This window comes from Amaranthus tricolor, chromosome 7 (assembly GCF_026212465.1).
Source record: "Amaranthus tricolor cultivar Red isolate AtriRed21 chromosome 7, ASM2621246v1, whole genome shotgun sequence".
Lineage (NCBI taxonomy): Eukaryota > Viridiplantae > Streptophyta > Magnoliopsida > Caryophyllales > Amaranthaceae > Amaranthus > Amaranthus tricolor.
In genome coordinates this window covers 30,673,799-30,690,743 of record NC_080053.1, presented here as the reverse complement: position 1 = coordinate 30,690,743, position 16,945 = coordinate 30,673,799, and the positions used below count along the sequence as shown (strand labels likewise).

The 16,945-nt window shown below is 33.8% G+C and overlaps 1 protein-coding gene and 1 pseudogene across 2 annotated transcripts; one reads left to right on the top strand and one right to left on the bottom strand.

The window, feature by feature from the left end:
* The first annotated feature begins 6,188 nt into the window (after positions 1-6,188).
* Positions 6,189-10,083, top strand: LOC130818278 (tryptophan synthase beta chain 1-like; annotated as a pseudogene).
* A 187-nt stretch (positions 10,084-10,270) lies between these two features.
* LOC130818289 (glucose-6-phosphate/phosphate translocator 1, chloroplastic-like) lies at positions 10,271-15,879 on the bottom strand. 2 transcript variants are annotated; one of them, XM_057684408.1, is made up of 5 exons: positions 15,061-15,879; positions 13,859-14,084; positions 12,820-13,042; positions 12,093-12,306; positions 10,271-10,774 (listed from the first exon to the last, which is right to left on the bottom strand). In XM_057684408.1, the coding sequence occupies exons 1-5, from the start codon at positions 15,577-15,579 to the stop codon at positions 10,763-10,765; spliced, it is 1,194 nt and encodes a 397-aa protein (XP_057540391.1). In that variant the 5' UTR covers positions 15,580-15,879; the 3' UTR covers positions 10,271-10,762. The 2 variants fall into 2 exon arrangements, with proteins under 2 accessions (XP_057540391.1, XP_057540390.1); XM_057684407.1 differs by having other exon boundaries at positions 10,271-12,306; positions 15,061-15,857.
* Between the last annotated feature and the right edge of the window lie 1,066 nt (positions 15,880-16,945).

The following is a 16,945-nucleotide window of genomic DNA, read 5'->3' as shown; positions in this document are numbered from 1 at the left end:
TTTTCGAAAGCCCTTCCTTCGATTACAGGTATGGCTTCCTTCTCCTGCTTCCTTCTTGTTCTCTTTTTCTGAGGGGCAGATTGGGGTTGGATCTTTTGAACAAACTGAGACTGGGCAATATGGGCAGATACCTGGTGGTTACGAACAAGGAGCAAGTACCCAAAGGTTTTCAGCCGCACCGGATCAACATAACAGTATGCCAACAGATTATAGTAATGTTTCTCCATCACAACCCGGGATCAATCAAGTAAGCCATTTCTTACTAAAACTCAACTTATAGTTTCTTTTTCAAAATTTTAGGCATTAATCAGGAGAAGGAAGCCATACCTGTAATCGAATAGGAGGTCTGGCCGGTCAGTTGTAGAGATGACCGGAAATTCGAAGGGGAGGAGCTGAGATCGAACGGGAGGGGCAGAGAGGGCAGAGGATCGAAGGGAGGGTTTTTGAAAATCAGTACCTGCTACTCTTCGAATGAACCGGAAATCAATGGGATTGAATTCAGTACCTGCTTTACGAAAATAGATGGGTAACAGTGAACAACCGTTTTTGCTTTATTTGTTTGGATGCTATATGGAATTTTCTTAAAAAAGTGCTGATATTTTTTAAAGCAAATCTCATATTATGCAAATCTCATATCGACTTGAAAAACCATTTACTTCTCTACTTTCCATCAAACATTATCTAGACTAGCAAACATACTACTATTGTATCAAAATCACAAAACGTGGACTAAGCCGTGTTCGCGGGTTTTGTGCGACTGACCCATGGCCGAATCACGTGTGACTCATCCAATTTTTTATTTTTTTTAAATTTTAGTTTTTGAAATAACATACTTAATATTAATAATAATAATAATAATAATATTATTATTATTTTAAATATTGATATTATTATTATTATTATTATTATTATTATTATTATTAACTTTTTATTTTTGCTTTACATATTATTTTTATTATTTTTGTTGGTGATGTTGTTGTTATTATTGTTATTATTAGTAAGTTTTTCTTTAATGTTATTTTTAAATATTGTTTTTGTTATTAGTATTATGATTATTATTATTGCTTTTGTTATTATTGTTATGATAATAATAATAATAATAATAATAATAATAATTATTATTATTATTATTATTATTATTATTATTATTATTATTATTATGATTATTGTTAATTTTAAAAAATTATTATTATTATGTAGTAAATGGCTGGTAGTCAAGGGAAAGAAAAGGGTTTTTTTAGACACTTGTTGAACGGGAATAGTTCTAGGCCTACCCTACTCATAGGGGACCCTCATGAGAGCGGGTAACGGGTTCTGCTAGGAGGGCTAGGCAGGAAGAGGCTGCCAGATACAGTGAGGCCCAACGGTCGAGTGCGCTGCACCAAGTGCGCACTCAGTTTGATCACCAGGCTAGCGTCCAAAGTAGTTGGAGGGTTTCTAGTGATGATGACGATGTTGAGTATCAAAGTGCTGTTGGAGTAGGTTCTCCGCCTATTTACACAGAGGCATGGAGTAGGTTCCCCTATTGTAGCCGCCTTGGTGATTAGGCGCTTTGTCGGACATCTGTTTCGTCAGAGGCTGATCCTAGTTACGTTGACTGGTTCAGAGTGTCCTCTCACCCATACGTCCTCCCTGGCGAAGGACCACCGAGTGCCCGTTTTGGTCCAGTTGAAAGCAGAACGGAATACGTTAGTTTTTTTTTAATTTATTTGTTTTCTATTATGTGTTTGTGTTATTTAAATGTTGTTTAATATCTTACACCTTTTTTTTTACATTTGCTAAATGAATGGCCAAGTCGAGTCGCTCCATTGGTGATACTGCCTCCTGTTGCGGAAATGACCCCTCGGGAAAGACATGCTTTAGATGTATACATTTCTGATATTAGAGATTTATTTGCCGAATGACAAGCTTTTTAGGGGCATGGCCCTTCATAGACTGTTGGTTTTTGTAATTGAAAACTAATGCTTTTTACATTATAGTTAAATTAATTTACATCAATGCTTTTATTAATTTACATCAATTCTATACATATTGAATTCCATCCACGTATTGAATCTCATCTACATGTGTAGTTAAACTAAATAATAATATACACAATAGTATCAGTGTATCATTATGGACTATCTACAAATTGAATCCCATCTACATGTGTAGTTAAACAATATAATGATGTACATAATAATATCACTATGGACTATCTACAAATTGAATCCCATCTACATGTGTAAAAACTAAATAATGATGTACACAATGTGTTACACTATGGACTATCTAAATTTACAACATTTTCAGCGGTGTTATTACGTTGTGGTGGTCGTGGCCCACATAGTCTATTCCAAAGCAAAATCCTGCTACTATAATGTGTTTGTATATGTCTGGAAGAATTGTCAACTGCTTCTCTCCATGATTGTTGGACTGGCAGCAGTGGAGATGAATCGTCGTTCATTAATAGTTAAACAAAATGATTTCTATTCACCCAACATATATGTATAACTTTATTTACACTCTGCACACCCACTGCTTTCCTTAACGGAAGAACCAAACAGTTATACATCGGATTACCGTCAGCAGAACCATAATAAGCAATGCCAATTCTAAATATAGCATTGTCTAACGCCTACTCCGATAGATACACACTTACGTATTGGTCTCTGTTCATTTGCATTTGTATGCACATTGCACGTCTTAAAAGAAGCCATGCCTCAACGCCTCCCAACTCTGTGACGACAATAGCTCTAAAACCACAATTACTATTACCTATAACATCAATCCAATCAAATAAGTAAGGAGGGAGAATGTGCGCGATGTGATTGGGCCTAGGAAACAGTGAAAAATGACGATCTACTGGATCATCTGCAGTTATTGAAAATAAGGTTAGTAAGATTAAGCTGTAACAAACTAATTTAAATAACGGCAAGGAAAGTCATGTATCGGGTACTAAACTTAATTGCAACTGAGGATTGTGTTTCCCGACCACTAGATTTACCACTGGATCTCCCGCGAGATGAAGATTTAGACATTCGACCACGAGAAGATGATCTACTATATTCAAATGCGCTTTTATTTCTTCTAAGGGTTTTGCTTGTGGTTGGTCATCCCTCTTTAGGTGGACTTGCGTAAGGCTCAAGTATATCGGCTCCATCAGGGTGTACTTCATGTTCAAGTACCTGAGACAAGCGTCGTACAACAGTCGGATCAACTTTTAAGATTTCATCGACCAACGATTGAAACTACTCTTTGTCATCGACGTTTGCGTGCCGTACTCCTTCGTTGGTGTCATCTCCTACCTCTGTGTACGTCAAAGTACTCCAGAATGGATGAATGTCATCCAAATACAAAGCACCTTGTGAACCGATCGATAGATATAAATAACAAGCACACGGCAATCCATTGGTGCGTTGAAGTACACAATCGCATTTATTTAAGTACATAATCACCCAAATCTAACATACAGTTATGCTCAAGCCACAACTGCTCCAAGGCATAAATAGATACATGGCGATATGAAGGTCTAAAGAAATGATGTCGCAACGAGCTTGAAACAGAATTCATGGATTCCTATATCGCTTATTGGATTTTGGCTTGCTGGTTTGTTATCTATGCGTGTGCCCTTTTAAATAGGGTATCAAATGAGCTATTACCGCTACCAAGATAATACTTGAAAGACGAGTGTTGGCTTTCAACTCTGCTGGTAGTTTGGTTACCCATGTGTAAATAGTCATTCGTCCATGCACGCACAAATTTCTTTTTAAGTGGAATCCATTATCCAACCAAGTATCGAACGACCAATCTGTTCCTAACCGACCAGGTAGTCACAATTGATTGCCACCTCTCTTCAAATTCGTCGACTGTAGAACTTTCAACCAAGGGGTTCCATCTACTTTTCCTAAATACCTGCCCTTGTTCATTTCTTTTCTCACCACACAACTGGTTCACCATGTTCTCAACGTCGTTGGCAATATGTCATATGCATAACAAATGTCGCACATCTACATTAAACACAACATTGAACGTAATTAAGACATATTAATAAAGAGAACGACAATAATTAATCAACAAAACCTTTTTAACTGGGAAGACATCACGAATACCTGCAGATAAACCCTCATCTCGATCAGTGACAATGACACTAGGAGTATGAGCTGTGCCAAAAATATCTCTCAATCCCTATAACACCCACGAATATGATACAACCACCTCATCTCGCATCAAACAGAACACAATCAAGAAGTTGTGATTGGTTGGCGTCATTCTGATTACTTTACACTTGGCCACTTTTGCTTATTTGTTTTGTATGTTGTATCTATCAACACAACATACGACCACGCATGTATCATTTGGATTGAGGTAGGATTTGCAACTATTAATTTGCTCAAATCCCCTTCACTATCCAAGTCTGTCCAAACCACATAATTATGCTCCGTGGTCATATAAAGACAGTGTTGAAAGGGAGTCCTAGTAAAAACTAGTAAAAAAACCAGGAGAATTTTCTCTAATTGAAGTCATGATAAAGGCAGGTTGCATGCCAGTTGCACTAAGTTGTCGTATGTGCTGCCGAATATCTACATTCAACCTATTTGTCCTTACATGATCATCATTGTACACTAAAAATCGGTGGTTATGTCTACCTTTTTCCCTAGGACACACCCTCACCGTCCAAGGTCTTTGTCCTGGTTTACAACTACTTGCTACAATCATAAATTTACACCGACATGTTCTACTTTTAGAACCAGGTCGGGCAACATTATCTAGGTTATGCAAATCACCTCTAATATTACCATAGCGGTGACATCTTAAATACAAACTAACTCTAGAATGTCCTTCTTTTTGTTTATAAGAACCACGTGTAAATTGAAAATCAATTGTTATTTCTATCTCATCGGCCCAACTATGTAATTCATCTATGAAATCAAATTTCCTATCCGTAACAAATCTACTAGAGTAATCTACATTGTCTCCTAAGTTTTCAAAGTCTTGCAAATTTAAAATATGAAATGAACCATACATTAGGTTATTAAAAAATTATACATACAAACATTAATAATAAAAATATTCAATAATAAATAAAAAGTATAATTTACTTTAATAATTAATATTAAAATAATAATAATACAAATTAATATTAAATAAAAAATATAATTTACTTTAATAATTAATATTAAAATAATAACAATACAAAATATAAAATAAAATAATTGTAATAATAATAAAACAAATTAATATTAAATAATAAGAATAATAATAATAATAATAATAATAATAATAATAATAATAATAATAATAATAATAATAATAATAATAATAATAACAATAAAAATAATAATAATAATAACAATAATAATAATAATAATAATAATAATAATAATAATAATAATAATAACAATAATAATAACAATAATAATAATAATAATAATAATAATAATAATAATAATAATAATAATAATAATAATAATAATGAGAAAATAATAATGAATTACAAAATAATAATAAATTAGAAAATAAAATAATTTACTACAACGTATATTAAATAATAATAATATAAATACAAAATAAATAAAAAATTATTTATATAATTTACATATTAATAATGTAAATAATAAAAAAAAGAGGAGTCGCACAAAACGTGCGAGTGGACCACGGAGGAGTCGCACAAAACGTGCAACTGGACCGCGGTTCAGTCGCACGTTCGTTTTGTGCCACTCCTTCTCTTTTTTTTTTTAAAAAAACACCCATTCAGATTGATTTAAGTACGTACCCGATCCGATTCATAGTCACTTTCGTTAGCCTAGTAAATCGATTCTAGCAATCAGCTTGTTTTAAATTAAAGAACGTCTTTATAGAGATATTAGAGAGATAGTACCGTGTTTGAATTCGTATATCATGCAAGGGTGCTACTGAAAATTCAATATATATAGGGTCGCGATAAAAATGTTCGGGATTACGTTTAAATTTTAAATTTAATGTTTTTAAAGTGATAATAATGTTATTAAATGAGATTTACATTTGTTAAACAAATTTTAAGTCCAAGGGTAAAATTATAATTTTATTAGGAAGTAGCGATAAAATAAAAAGAGTGGCCATGAATAATAATGCAATATTTTTTTATAGGAAGGGTAGGCTCTCTTTGACCATACTTTGTAGCCCATATAATTTGGGATACGAAAAACAGACCTTTTTTTATATTGAAAAAGAGACCTATTTAATTGGGGTTAACTAAATTGGTAATATATTTTTTCTCAAAATTGTAGCATCCACAATTGAATTGAATTCCTAAATTTCCTTTGACAAATATTCATCACTAATGGCCTTAGCAACCACAACTAGCACAGCAACTCTTACAACAAGAACTTCATCTCTTTCTAAACCCTACCAACACTTAATCCCAATCACCAATTTCTCCTTTAATCCCCCCTCCAAATCCCCTAAATTTATCTCCTCCATTTGCTGTGTTATGGCTCCTGATAGAATCACTACTGAGAAAAATGATTTGACTGTCATTCAAAGGCCTGATTCTTTTGGTAGGTTTGGTAAATTTGGGGGAAAGTATGTTCCTGAAACCCTAATGTATGCCCTTTCTGAACTTGAATTCGCTTTCCGTTCTCTTTCCCAAGATTCTGATTTTCAGGTTTGATTATTTTTTTTGATGGGTTTAATTGGATTTCATTGTTTTGTTAACGATTAAGATTTGCTGCATGAAAAATGCTATTGCATTGGTGTGATTTTGCTGTTTGACTCAGTGAAAATAATTATTTGAAGTCAAATTGAAAATAAAAATGCAGACTTTGGTTTTTAAAAAATCATTCATTAATGGAATACAAATTATTTTCTGATTTTCAGTTTTTTTTTTCATTTTTTTCCTGTAATTGTTTGTTTAATTTGTACTTAATTGTATTTTGATGGGTTTAATTGGATTCATTGATTTCTTAATGATTAAAGATTTGCTACATGAAAAATGCTATTGCATTGGTGCTGATTTTGCTATTGGATTTTCAGTAATATTAATTGATAGAAGTCAAATTAAATTAAAAATGCAGACTTTGATATATTTTTTCCATTCATTAACGGAATCTCTAAATTATTAGAAACGGAGATTGGGTGTTTTTTTCTTCTTGCAAGTAATATTTGGAAGGAGAAAAAGAAAGGATTGGTGATGTGATCTATTGATTCTGGAATTTTCTGGGAAATCTGATAGAAAGCAATGTTTAGATTTTTTTTTTGGGTATTTTTTTAGTAGCTGTTTTTACTTGTTTTTTTTGGCTATTGTAGTGACAACTATCTAATTTTGTGGTTATAAGCTGATTGCATAAGAGTCATTTCAAGGAACAATGACTGCATTCAATTACCCGGATGCCATTAAGTGGTTCCAATTTGGCGGGATTTGGGGGTCGGATGTGTGAAACCTTACCATTGTTAGTGATAGCGAGATTGTTTCTAATCGACCCTTGTTAAGTGAATTGCCATGTGCGGTGGACTGTCATGAATCTCTTTTTGTATAGTACATTAGCTAGTTTCTATCTGTTTCCATTAGGGTGTTTCTATCTGAATACAGCAATGAGAATATACTGAAAGGTTGTCCATTGTTGACATAAATTTGATAATTCTGCATCCTGTTATATGATGCAAATCAAACGGGGCAGAATGCTGAAAAATACGTTGTTGGTTGATGGTGGTCTAAATTTGATAATCATTTGTCACAAAATGTATTGTTTCAGAATGAACTGGACGGAATATTGAAAGATTATGTGGGAAGAGAAACTCCTCTCTACTTTGCAGAACGTCTTACCGAGCATTACAAGTCTGTAAATGGTCAAGGGCCTGACATTTATCTTAAGAGGGAAGATTTGAACCATACTGGTGCACACAAAATTAATAATGCTATTGGTCAAGCTTTGCTTGCCAAGAAATTAGGAAAAACGCGTATCATTGCTGAAACCGGAGCTGGTCAACACGGTGTTGCAACTGCTACCGTGTGTGCTAGGTTTGGTTTGCAGTGTATTGTTTACATGGGAGCGCAAGATATGGAACGACAAGCTCTGAATGTTTTTAGAATGCGCCTTCTTGGTGCTGAGGTATGCTCGTATGTTATAATAGAATAATAGTTCCCAAAATATGTGTTTTGTGATCAAAAGCTCCTTATCTCTCTGAAATTTGATGTTTTTCGGTATTAGGTTAGAGCTGTCCATTCTGGCACAGCGACCCTAAAGGATGCTACATCGGAAGCTATAAGAGATTGGGTCACAAATGTGGAGACGACCCACTATATTTTGGGGTCTGTTGCCGGTCCACATCCGTACCCCATGATGGTTCGGGACTTCCATGCGGTAATTGGAAAAGAAACTAGGAAACAAGCAATGGAGAAATGGGGGTGGCAAGCCAGATGTGCTGGTTGCATGTGTTGGAGGAGGCTCAAATGCGATGGGACTCTTCCATGAATTTGTCGAGGATGAAGATGTTCGGTTGATTGGTGTTGAGGCTGCCGGTTTCGGCTTAGATAGCGGCAAGCATGCAGCTACATTGACTAAAGGGGAGGTCGGAGTTCTGCATGGAGCAATGAGCTATCTTTTGCAAGATGATGATGGGCAGATTATAGAGCCTCATTCGATTAGTGCCGGGTATTTTTCATGTTATTTGGCGTGTCGTTCTAAGAATGATGATTTTTTATGGTTATTGTTTTAATTGATACGTATTTTACATATTTTGCCCATCTCGCAGCTTGGATTATCCTGGAGTTGGTCCGGAGCATAGCTTTCTGAAAGATTTGGGTCGTGCCGAGTACTTCAGTGTAACTGATGACGAGGCAATTGAAGGTAATGCCTATAAATTACGTGAATATGCATACGCTTCCCAAATTGTGTTTGTTTTAGAATCTGTCATCGTTTGTTGTAGTAATATAAAAGTATATGATCTTACTATAAAATTTCCTATCCCGATTCCCCATAAGAGGACTATGAAGTAAGAAGTTTCAACTCGGTATTTTTTTTCCATTACTTCAACGCCATAAAACGGGTCCCACGTAAGTGGATTTTGGTGGGTCAAATTTACACAATCTTACCCCTGTTAATGATACGACTGCTTCTGATTGATCCTTAGTAGCAAATATCATCGGTAAGACGGTAATATCCTATACCAATATATGTAAACGATGTCGGGTCACCCTTTTCTAAGAATGAATGATTGAAGCTAATAGGATCGTGGATGTGGCTGAATGTGATGACTCCGTTCAGATCGGTTCATTTGATCGACTAATTTAAGGGATCTCGATTCAATTCAGTTCAACACGTCACTTTTATTTTCGCGTTTCACTATTCATTCGTTGTTAATAGATCTAGAGAACAGATTATAACTCCTTATTGGTTTCTGATAATCAGCGTTCAAGAGATTATCTCGACTAGAAGGCATTATTCCAGCTCTAGAAACATCTCACGCGCTAGCTTTTCTCGACAAGCTATGTCCAACTCTTCTGAATGGCACAAAGGTGGTTCTCAATTGCAGTGGCAGGGGGGATAAGGATGTACAAACAGCAATCAAGCATTTAAAGATGTGATGATGAAGGACTACAAAAATACAGAAAAAAAATAATAATAAACATCTTGAATGCATGAATAACTGTTTTTTTATTGTAGTTGCATCGTATGGATGGCAATGGAATATGGATCCTAGACCCTGTCCGGATCTATGGATCTAGATCTTACCTGCTACCGTCTCTAGTATGGGCGCAAAGCATTCAAATTTAGGCACAGTAGCATTCATGTGGATCACAATTTTGTACTTGCATCCTACATTGGATTGTACTTTAGTAAAAGTGTTTAGCGTGCATCAACATAATGATAGCAATTAGTAAGTATTTCTCGATGATTGTATTTGATTGTATTTTCAAATAAAAATACTTAATATATTAATATCTTCCAAGGATGGTGCATAGTAAAATAGTGTGGATATTATTTCTCATGATACTGGTAATTTTTGAGAGTTCGCATTTACTTTTCTTGTTTTCTTTTACAAATAATGTAAAAATTGTTTCTGAAAAAACCGCAACATACGCAAATAAAGTATCTCACGACCCGAGTTATCATACTTCACAAGCTTTGTTATGATGTTTAAATTGTTATATTTTTAATAGATATTTTATTGATTTTGTAAATCTATTTAAGGACACAAATCAAACTCAATTTCTTTTTTCATCTCATTCATACATTTTTTTACTCCACGTATTTTGTCAAATTATCTCATTTGCTTGCAAGTAATAACCAACCAAATCAAACATTCATTAATTCAAACATAGTAAAATAAAAGGAACGAATCAGAATCAGAATTAAAATTACGTGATTAAAGTAAAATACATCCTTTCACAAAATACAAAAAGAACACACCAAAATTAATAGGAAAGAAAGGGAGAATATGCATAAAGATAACAACAAATGTAAAATACCAGCATTTTTTGCACCAAAAGACGAGAGGAGCTTACAAACTTGTTTTTATTAGACTCTTGATAGATAACCCTTCATGAGCCACATGAAAGCAGAAAGCCGCCATTTTAAAGCATGGATGTAAATTTCTTCCTTTCTTGTGTGATTATTATCGAACTCCTTAAGACAAGTACTTCTATTCATCTATCTACAATACAAAACCATAATATTACTATACCAACCTTATCAAAATCCAGTGGCTGTAAAACCCTTTGGAGGAAATAGCTCGATTTTCACTCCCACGATCAAATTTCCCGTGTGAACTCGTCCCACTTGGATTTCGATATCGGGAACCCTCATTGTTTAGCCTGCAGGAAATCATAACCGTTTATGGTTTAAGAGTTCAAGTAAGAGCGGTAAATTCATAATAAAAGAGAAGTTTCTAGAGAGGGGCGGAGCATAGTGCAAAATCTTGGATGCAGTCGTGGTGTGGCAAAGCACCATCACAACGTATATTGCAGTCACAGTAAACTCAAAGACCTTTACGATGCAATTGCAGTTCGGTGAGGTCGCAGATATTTTGCACTGGTAAATCTTATGTACAAAATTATTGCTATGCTATTTTCCTTCACTACCTTTAATCAAAAAGTTCCGATTTTGTTTTACTTCATGTCGGGCAAACCATTTTTGCATCGCATATAATGAATAAATATATTGGTAAGTTATCTGTTTTCTACAATTATATTTGGTACATTTGACTTACCTGGCAATGAATGTCTCGTTATGTTTTCCATTAACTTTGTTGTTTGCAATTAAATTCACATGTAAAATTCTCGATTTGATTCTTTCCAAGTTCATTCTTCAAACATCTTCACAAATTGATCACACAAAATGAAACAAACGTCATTTTCTTCCTCCGTTTTAACAAATTCTCCGAGCTTTCCATTTATTATGACTTCTCAATTAAGTAAAAAAAATACCCAAAAGAGTAAGGAGAATTTAATGGATACTTAAGGTGTAAATCAATGCCATATGACATTTATAGTGAATGTAGTATTTATCATAAATAAGTTTGATAGCAGTACATCCATATATCATCCAAAAACATTAATTCGGTTATTCCTAGTTCTATTCTTGTGCTAGTTTTTGGGACCGTTATAATTTGGGAGAAAAAAATGGAGTAGAATATAGGACGATGGCCTTTTGTAGGACTAGAAAAGAAGTTTTTAGGTATATCATAACTAGAGAACTGAGAAGAGGTAAATGGCGGGGTGGAGATTGAACAACCTAAAACAGCCCATTTTAAAAACAGCGGGATGGTATGTTCATGAAGTAAAAATAGTCAAATTTCGGGTTTAATCACGTAATTTCGTTTGATTAACCAAAAAGGATATACAACTGTTACGGGCATTTCTTGTTCAATCCGTTCAAACTGTTTCTTTGAATGCTCGGATTTGGTAGAATCATTATTTTTATATTGTACATACGCAATTACTACATTCTCAACAAGTCTAGTATATAGAACTATTATTTCTAGATGGCGTAATTTAATTAGCACAAGGATCACAGAAACCTGCAAAACAAGTCTTAATCCGCATGTCAAGACGATATCTTCAACAAATATCGCAAACCATCATTTTTCGTATAAACAAAAAGGAAGGGCAGATCAGAAACATAGATACTTACTTGAGAATATAAGAAGGTCCCGAGGACAGCGATGGCAGCTCCCAGTGCATTGATCGGCTGGACAGGGGTTCGGAAAATAATGATAGAGGAAACAATGACGGATATACGTTTCATGGTGTTCCCTATGCTAAATGTCAACGGAGAGATTTCATCCAATGACATATATGATACTTGGTTATAAAGGTGATAAAATACACTTTGTGCGGCCACCCACCTGTACGGGAAAAAAACATTTCACAAGTAAGAAGACTCTTACATAAATTGAATTGCTCCAGAAGCAAAAATATCAATTTACGGCAATGCATCATTCTTTGTGTAAATACTGAAAGATAAATTAAGGTTTCGAGGGACATTCCGAATGCGCGCATTTCTCCTTGCCCCCTCCTTGGAGGGGCACGGGTAAGATTTGCCCGCTACCTTTCTCCTCCCTTGGAACCCTGCCTTGTGCAGGATACCGGGCCGTTGACTTTGACTTTGACAAATCATGATAGTGAAGGTCCACAAAGTCCCGAAACGACTAAATTACAAATCATAATCCCACATTTATTCACAACAATCCATTCTTATGAGCATCTAGGTGACTACATTATGAGGGACGACAAACGTTGATTTCTAGGTGATGGAAGAGAAAAAGGAAAAAGAACATAGATGCAGCCGGAACACAAACAGACCTGAAACATGAGAAATTAAAGGAGGAAACTTTCAATACTTTAGTAAGCAAAATTACCAGATAAAATTGGGTCCAATTTGAGAAACAGCCGTCTCCCATCCCGCTGCCCACAATTGAGGACCCTCCACGGCAATGGCAAATGGGGTGAGAAGTACGAGAGAGAGTATAGACAAACAGGCATAGTAGTTCATTCCACTGACAGACTTCCCTTTCATGCCTTTCTTTGAAAATATATTACGGAAAACAAAAGCCAAATTCGATATCATCGCGCCCATAAAACCTGAATGTGGAAAAAAGCAAATATTAGCGGGAACTGGGAAGAAAGCAAGTGATATCGACAATCTTGAAGCATAAACTGTAGATTCTCCATACAACTTCTTCGTGCTTGAAATTATGCGGGAGCTACTTTGCATTCGAGTAATAGCATGTTGTTGCAAAAAAGGAGATAAATGCACATGTTTTTCCCATGTCACTCATGATTTCTCATTTCCCGTAAGCATGCACTCGTATATGTTTTAACGGCCCGTTTGGTCTGGTAATAAATTGTGGGAATGGTAATAGAAAGTTAGTGTAGTTTTAGGGGTAATATCTCTTGACAAGATTAATGGTCATGGTTATACTCCTTCAGTAATCTCATTTTATTCATAAAATTCATTCCAATGCATTACCATGTGAACATATGGTATTAAATTGTAATGAAAAATTGTGAAGAAAAAAACTTTTTTATGATTAAACCTTCATTACCATGAAAATGACATGATACATATCATGAAAATTTACACTAAATATCATTCCTATTCCCACCATTTAGTACCGATAACCAAACGGGCTGTAAGGGTCAAAGAAGTTGCTTTAAGTTTAAATGAAGAGAAAAAACAATGCATTTTTATAGGTCAAAAGGATCAAGAAATAAGTAATTTGAGCAGCTTAAGTCTCAGATAAGATAGTTGCTTTCGTTTATAATAAACAAAGAACAAGAGTATGAGCCAAATATGGAGCACCAAAATCCAAACAAAGAAGCTGACCAAACTAACACAAACAACCCGCTATGCAAAATTTGACCCTCGACCATGACATTGTTTTGTAGTTCTCTTACCAATCATGTTGAAGTTAAGCTCAGTGACAGCCGCAAGCGCACAACCTCCGATAATGGGAATCAATGACAAGTACACCCCCGCGGGAAATGACTCGCCCAAAATGAGACTTGAGACCAGCACACTAAAAGCAGGTTCCGCACTCTTAATAATGTGCGTAAATGAAACCGCTACCTTTGACATGCTAACTGTGGCGGCTACATGTCCAATCGTATGTGCCACAGCAACCTACCAAAAATTCACACATTGAGAACCCAACAAAACTAATAAACTGTGGTCCAAACTACATACAAATAAGGATATTAGCCAACAAAATCACTCAGATCATCTGAAAGAAACAAACTACGCGGTTCTAAAGCCGATAAAAAAGACAAAATCAAATCATTTTCATTTCATAAAACAACATCAGAGTAATATTTCTTCAACATTATCAAACGCATCCAACTAGTAAATTTTACACTAGTTGACCGGCTTGACCCTAAAAGCCAAACACTTCTATAAATTAAACAAGGTTTCCACTTATTCAATTTCGATACCAAATTTCTATCATTGATTGTTATTTTAAAGCAACCAATAATTTCTATCAACAAATTAAACTAATTTTGAAAATCATTTGATATTTTTTAACCACGACCTCTTAGTGATGAGCGTATTGGTATGCCTTCTTACTCATTGGGATGATGGCGATGATGATGATTTGATATTTTTTAATTTTTTTTTATTCAAATTCTTTTAGAAAAATAAATCAAGTTAAGATTGCATAAAAGATCTACACTTTTGAATGAAGGTTGGAGTGGTTCAATGTAGAATCCCCCATCAAGCAAACTACTCCATGATAGCTACATCTAAACCAACAAAATTGAATCAACACAAATTTAGACATCTTTTAATTCAACAAAAATTCCTAAAACAAAAGGATGTTTCTCGTTTTATGAAAGAAATAACTCAGCTTGAACAACCACATAAGAACCTAATTATCAGAATTTCTTCCTTAAACAACAAATTAATAGAATTATCAATAATAATACTTCAAAAATTTACATAACTAAAAATTAAGAACTAATCAACCACATTTCACAACTTAATAATGGTGCAAAATCCATGATAATAATTGGTATAAGCCAAAAAGATTACATCTTTCAACAACCAATCCAAAATCTAAGATTAAAAACAATAATTAAACATAAAATAATCCTCAACTTACAGGAAGAAGGGCTTTCCAAAAATCAAAATCGGTATTAGGAGCCTCAACAACCCTAGTTGCCCAAGATACCAACATGATCAAAGAACCCATAGCAAGGGACAAAGTGGAAGTTAACCAAGGGAAAGGAAAGGCATTCAAAACTTTCTTATTGTAAATATTAAACACCACATTCAAAGCCCACCATGTTGCAAAATAAATTCCGATTTTGATCTTTCTAGCAGCTTCTCCTGGAATTTCTGGGGATTCATGTTCAATGGGTTTTGATTGATCTGCCTCATAAGCTTCACATTTGATCAAAGATTTTCTCTTTTTTAAAAACCCATTATTATTTGATGTAAAGATCAAACCTTTAACATCAAAACTTGAAATAAAAAGTGGTTTTTGGATCAAAAGATTGGATTTTTGAGTAATTATTGGGGAAAAGGTAGCATATTTTGATGTGGGTATTTGAGATTTGTGTCTCACAACATCAGGATTAAGGAAAGATTTTATGGGTTGCTTTAAACTAGTTATCTTCATCTCTTTCAAAGATCAAAAGTTTTATTGATCAGAAAATTCAATACAATTATTGGGGAAAATACAAGGAGTATTTTTTATGGCCAAAGAGAAAAAAAGAAGCTATTTAACTTTTTAATCAAACCCTTGTGAATTGTGAATTGTGATTTGTGAATTTTGATGGTACTGAAAATTAGTAGGTGCAAAATTAGATATTCTTCTTTGGTGGGTAATAAAGTTGAGAAATATTATACTCAAAAAGCATAATTTGTTTTGATAGTGGTTAAAATTTTTGAGCTTTGAATGGCACCACAATAACCAAACACTATGATATAAACAATGTCTATAGTCAATACCCATTATTATTCACTATGTTGGCACCAAAGTCTTTTTTCATGTCACTCAAAATGTTGATGATGGATTTTAGATCAATGGAGTTTGATCTTATAAATTTATTATAAAATTTAGTTTAATTTTTTTAATAATATTAGGTTAAAAAAACTTATCAAGTCATTCTTGTGAAATATTGACTTAAACAATTAAAAATAAATAAAAGGTATAAATTAAGAAAATTAATGTAGATCTCAAATTTACCATATTAACTTGAAAATATAACTAATTGAATTTGAAAACTAAATTACATCATATTTAGCAGCATTCATGTCATATTATTAACTATATGATATTTATTGCCAATAGTAGACTTATAATTTAATATTATTCTATTTTTTAATAGTTTCAACACTTTTAATGCGTATTTAGTTTTTATACATTAAACATCCAACTATTTTTTATTCACTTAAATACATCAAGCTATCTATTTATTCAGACTACACCAAATTTTTGAAGTTGTTAACTCAAAATACACCTACTTATTCATCATCCATTCAAATTCGCTTCTTCTTCTTCTTCTTCTTATTATTATTATTATTATTATTATTATTATTATTTATAAAGGTAAATGTGATTAGGTCAATGTTAAAAACCCCAATATAAATTTTAAAGAAACACCTAAAAGTATTAATTGTTGTGAAAATTAAAATTAAGAAATAAAAGAGTAAATGTCAAAAGACTATGCATGTCATGTGGGCTTGTGACCCTTTGTAATAACAAGAAAATTTGAAATAGATAAGATTAATCATAAAAAAAAAAACATCAAATAAGAGCAAAATCAATTTATTTTCAAATGTAAGCGCCTAATTCCCAAACCTGAGGTATGGTTCTGCTCGCACTTACTAACTGCGAACAAAGAGTTTGATTAAAAAAAAAAAGCCAAACGAGTTGTTCGCACTTACTAACTGCGAATAGAGTTGTTGACTTTTTTTGACGAAATATCCTGTTCGCAGTTAGTAACTGAGAACAACATCGTGCCTAAATACAACAGCTTCTT